Raw genomic sequence first — 3,676 nt, 5'->3', positions numbered from 1 at the left:
GTACACTGCGGCCGATCTTGTTGGGCCATGATCCAACTCCACAAGATTCGTGGGCTACCAAGTCTCTGCATCAACAAAAGAGGATCAAAATGGAGCCGAACAAAGCCCACCAAGTCTCTCGCTTGTCTTGGGCTGGGGACGTTGGACCAAATTCTTGTTCACGGACTTTGGAACGCCCTATGCGTGGATTTCACCGTATTTTATGGCACCCGACGGCCGAGGAAGAAGCCGCCGCACTTCTTTTGAGGAAAAAATTGGGACGGGAGGTGCACAATTTCTCGATCTCCCACGGCCGCAAAATCAGGGGACGCGCTGATTTGTACGCTTGGGCGCTCAGCTAGGACGGCCCTTTTGTCTTTTGCCCTTTTGTCACAGGCCATTCGGACGGCCGCCGCCGCCGGCTTGTGAGAAACAAGTCCTACATGTCCATGTGAACCGGCTGATCCGTGACGGCTCTCTCGTCCCAGTGTCCCGCGCTTTACATTACAGCGAGGCAAAGCCGAGAGGATGACGATGATTGGGATGGCGCCGGGGCAGTCGTCACCAATCATCACGATCCAACGACCTGGTTGGTGCGATCACGCGCCCATCTCGTCCGGTCTCATGGTAGGAGCAAACGAAGAGCCCAAATCCGCCCACAGACAAACAACATGCCACTAAGCCAGGCAGGAGACTGGATGGAGTTTGCGCAAGGATCCTGGCCTCCTGGGTGGTGGTGGTGGTGGGCTACCGCCATGTGCCACCAGGTCTCGTATGGGCAAGGCTGCAAAGCAGCAACTGCAGCTGATGTTGAGACGTGAACCGAGCCTTGCGCCTGTGCGCTCGAGTGCGTGTGTAGTACATACGAGAGCAGCGCGAGCGCAAGCATGGCAAGAGCCGCCAAGAGACAACGGAAAGACGTCGTCGTGGCCTTCACTCCCAAGCGAATGCGAATCAGCAAACAGCAACGTGGGCGGTCTCGTGATCCAAGCCAGATCGTGCAGTGCCATTGTGCCAACGCGGCGCTCGCTGATGCCACGCGCACGCGACCGGGAATGGGCAGCCTCGCCATTTTTTTTTCTATCGGCGCCTCGGTCGCACCCGCCGCACATACCCCTCGGATGCGAATCAGCCGCCACACATTTCCTAGATGGATGAGCTCGTTGTCGGCGCGGATTTGATTCTTGACGAATCTGATGGGATCATAAAGTAAGGCTATGTTCGGCTGATCGTAAAACCGTTCGTGCTGATTTGTACGTCTAATTTATTGGAAGAGAAAAATATTGTATCCTAACTAAACCGGCTTATGGCAGCCGAACACTCCCTAAGCAGCTGCTCGGATGTTCCTGAGTTCTGAAACATCGGTGGGTGGCAACGTGGTATGGGGCATTATAGAGTTGGAAGTATCCAATGTCTGTGTGAGTCTGACCTGGGAACCCTGAAGTGTATTGGAAGCAATTTTGCCCTGTTCACTTAATCGTTTCTGCCTTATAAATCGGCCGATGTTGTTTTGTTATGAGAAAAAAAATACTATATCATAACTAATAAGTATGGCTGCTGCGATCAAACCATGAAAGCAAGCTACGGAGCATGTGATGGCGCATTTGCTGCGGCACTTTCTCGGACTAGCTAGGGTATGACTTGTGGAAAATGGTTGGTCAGGCAGCGTGCAAAGAGCAGCGTCATGAACAAATGCGGATTTTCCCTGAAATTCGCAAGAATTTGTATGCCACCATATAGTTTGTGGAGGTCTCGTAGGTGAAATGGAGCAAGACAGCAGAGTACGATCAGAGGAAAAGACATGACGATTACAGAAACAACTCTGCAAAATACGTCGAGCACGCCAAATGCCAAAGCACATCGTCAGACGCGGCTCTGAAAATCTGAAGAGTCAAAAGCTACTGGCATTTCCCTTGGACAAAAGTTAACGGAAGGTGGCAGCGGCAGTAGCTCTGCACCGCCATGCCCTACAACAAACTGCTCCACTAGCATCTAAACTGGATTAGCGCAAGGCTTTCGAAGGGAAATAGCGCGAGATCACACCACAGCATCAGCGCAGCGCTACAGAAAGATGAAACATTCCAATGACACAAGCGGGTTCTCCAACGACTCTTTCCCGTCGTCGCCGCCGCGGCCACCTTGAACATCGCCACCGGCGCTGCCGTCCGGGACGCTGGGCTCACTTGCCGCGGTGACGACGGCGTCGTCTTCCGGCAGCGAGGGCGGGGAGGCGGGGCGAGGAGTCGTCGCTGCCTCCTGTGCCCGCCGCGGCGAGACGCGGCCGGACGGCCTTGCCGGGACAGGCGGCTTCCCCTGCACCTGCACGGGCGCAGTTGGGCTGGCGGCGCGGCGGGGCTCGGACGCCGGCCGCTTTGCCGCCGGCGACGGCGAACGCCGGACGGAGCGGTCCCGTGGCACGTGCCGCGGCGGTGGCGGGGACGCCGACGCCCGCGCGCTGCGGGAGCGGACGCCGTAGGAGGAGGCCGCGGCGGCCCGGTCGCGCTCGCGCCGCGCTGGGCCCAGATCGGCGGACACCGGGCGCCTCCTGGCCGGTTTTCTCCCCGGCGACCGCTCCGGCCCGGCCACCGAGCTGGTCGCGGCCGACGACTCCGACGCCGCCTCGGACCGCTCGTCGGTGGCGAGCGACAGCGACACGCAGCTGCCGAGGTCGCTCACCGCGGCGTCGACGCTGTCCTGCTTCTTCTTTGCCTTCTCCACTCCCCGCTCGTCCGCGGCGGGGACGATGACGACATTGCCGACGGGCTTGGGCTCGGCCCTCGGCTTAGCGCTCGGTGTCTCCGAGAGCACCTCCTTGACCGTCTCCTCCTCCGGCGACGGCGGGTCGCGGTCCTCGGGCTCGCACCGGCGCGGGAAGGCAGTGGCTCCGGCCTCCGGACGGGTCTTGCGCTTCTTGCTGAAGCAGCAGCCCATGTCTGTCTCCAGCTGCCGCGGACGCACTAAGCAGCCATCGCGGTGGCCTTGGTCTGGACTCTGGAGTGTGGTGCGTGGAGACCAGCGAGAGGGAGAGAAGTCAGAAAAGCAATGGGCGGGTTCTTGGAGTCCAGCACGGGGCGCTCCAAGCGGGAGGAGAGGAGGCTATGGGTGATGGTGATGGGAGCGTGGCGTGGGGGACTGGTTTTCCTGGTGGTCGAGTAGAGGCTGCTGCTGGCTGGCTTGAAATAGGGGCAACCGGCCAGGCGGCCAGCAAGGTACAGTACTATTGTCTGACATGAGTACCTGTTGATACAGGCTTGAAACAGTGGCGACCTGTTTATAATGGACGGAAGTTAGCATGCATCGTACTGTAATTCGTACTAACATACCAAATCCAGTCAACGAAATATCGCTCAAAAATATTCAAATTAATGAACTTGTTAAGGTTCTGCCGTAGGAGTATGTGATTGAGAGAGGCCAATGGTGCAACTTTAGCACCATCTTCACTGCTGAATCTTATAGTAATACATTATAGTATCAGAGCAACGTTACCTTTGTCAAAACAATCGACCATTGCTTCGAAATTAGACATTGGTCTTCCTAGCAAGATCAGCTCTCTTTCAAAACTAAGGGCTCGTTTGGCGCAGCTCCGCCCCCCCCCCCCCGCGACTCCTCACCCAGTGGCACTGTAGCACAATGTAGCACACTGTAGCCCGAAGCCGTTTCGGAAATTGAGGCAAAAAAATGAACTGGGGAGAGGAGG

At 57.4% G+C, this 3,676-nt stretch overlaps 1 protein-coding gene across 1 annotated transcript; it reads right to left on the bottom strand.

Annotated features, from left to right (window-relative positions):
- Nucleotides 1–1,753: 1,753 nt before the first annotated feature.
- LOC136453205 (predicted GPI-anchored protein 58) lies at nucleotides 1,754–3,115 on the bottom strand. Its single transcript, XM_066453789.1, has one exon. The coding sequence runs from the start codon at nucleotides 2,908–2,910 to the stop codon at nucleotides 2,041–2,043; it is 870 nt and encodes a 289-aa protein (XP_066309886.1). The 5' UTR covers nucleotides 2,911–3,115; the 3' UTR covers nucleotides 1,754–2,040.
- Nucleotides 3,116–3,676: the final 561 nt, after the last annotated feature.

This window comes from Miscanthus floridulus, chromosome 5 (genome assembly GCF_019320115.1).
Source record: "Miscanthus floridulus cultivar M001 chromosome 5, ASM1932011v1, whole genome shotgun sequence".
Lineage (NCBI taxonomy): Eukaryota > Viridiplantae > Streptophyta > Magnoliopsida > Poales > Poaceae > Miscanthus > Miscanthus floridulus.
Note: the sequence above shows the minus strand (reverse complement) of the source record. Positions and strands in the feature narration are given on the sequence as shown.

What these genes read in the sequence shown, in the direction of transcription:
- LOC136453205 (XM_066453789.1), bottom strand. Translation starts at nt 2,910, where the DNA reads ATGGGCTGCTGCTTCAGCAAGAAGCGCAAGACCCGTCCGGAGGCCGGA.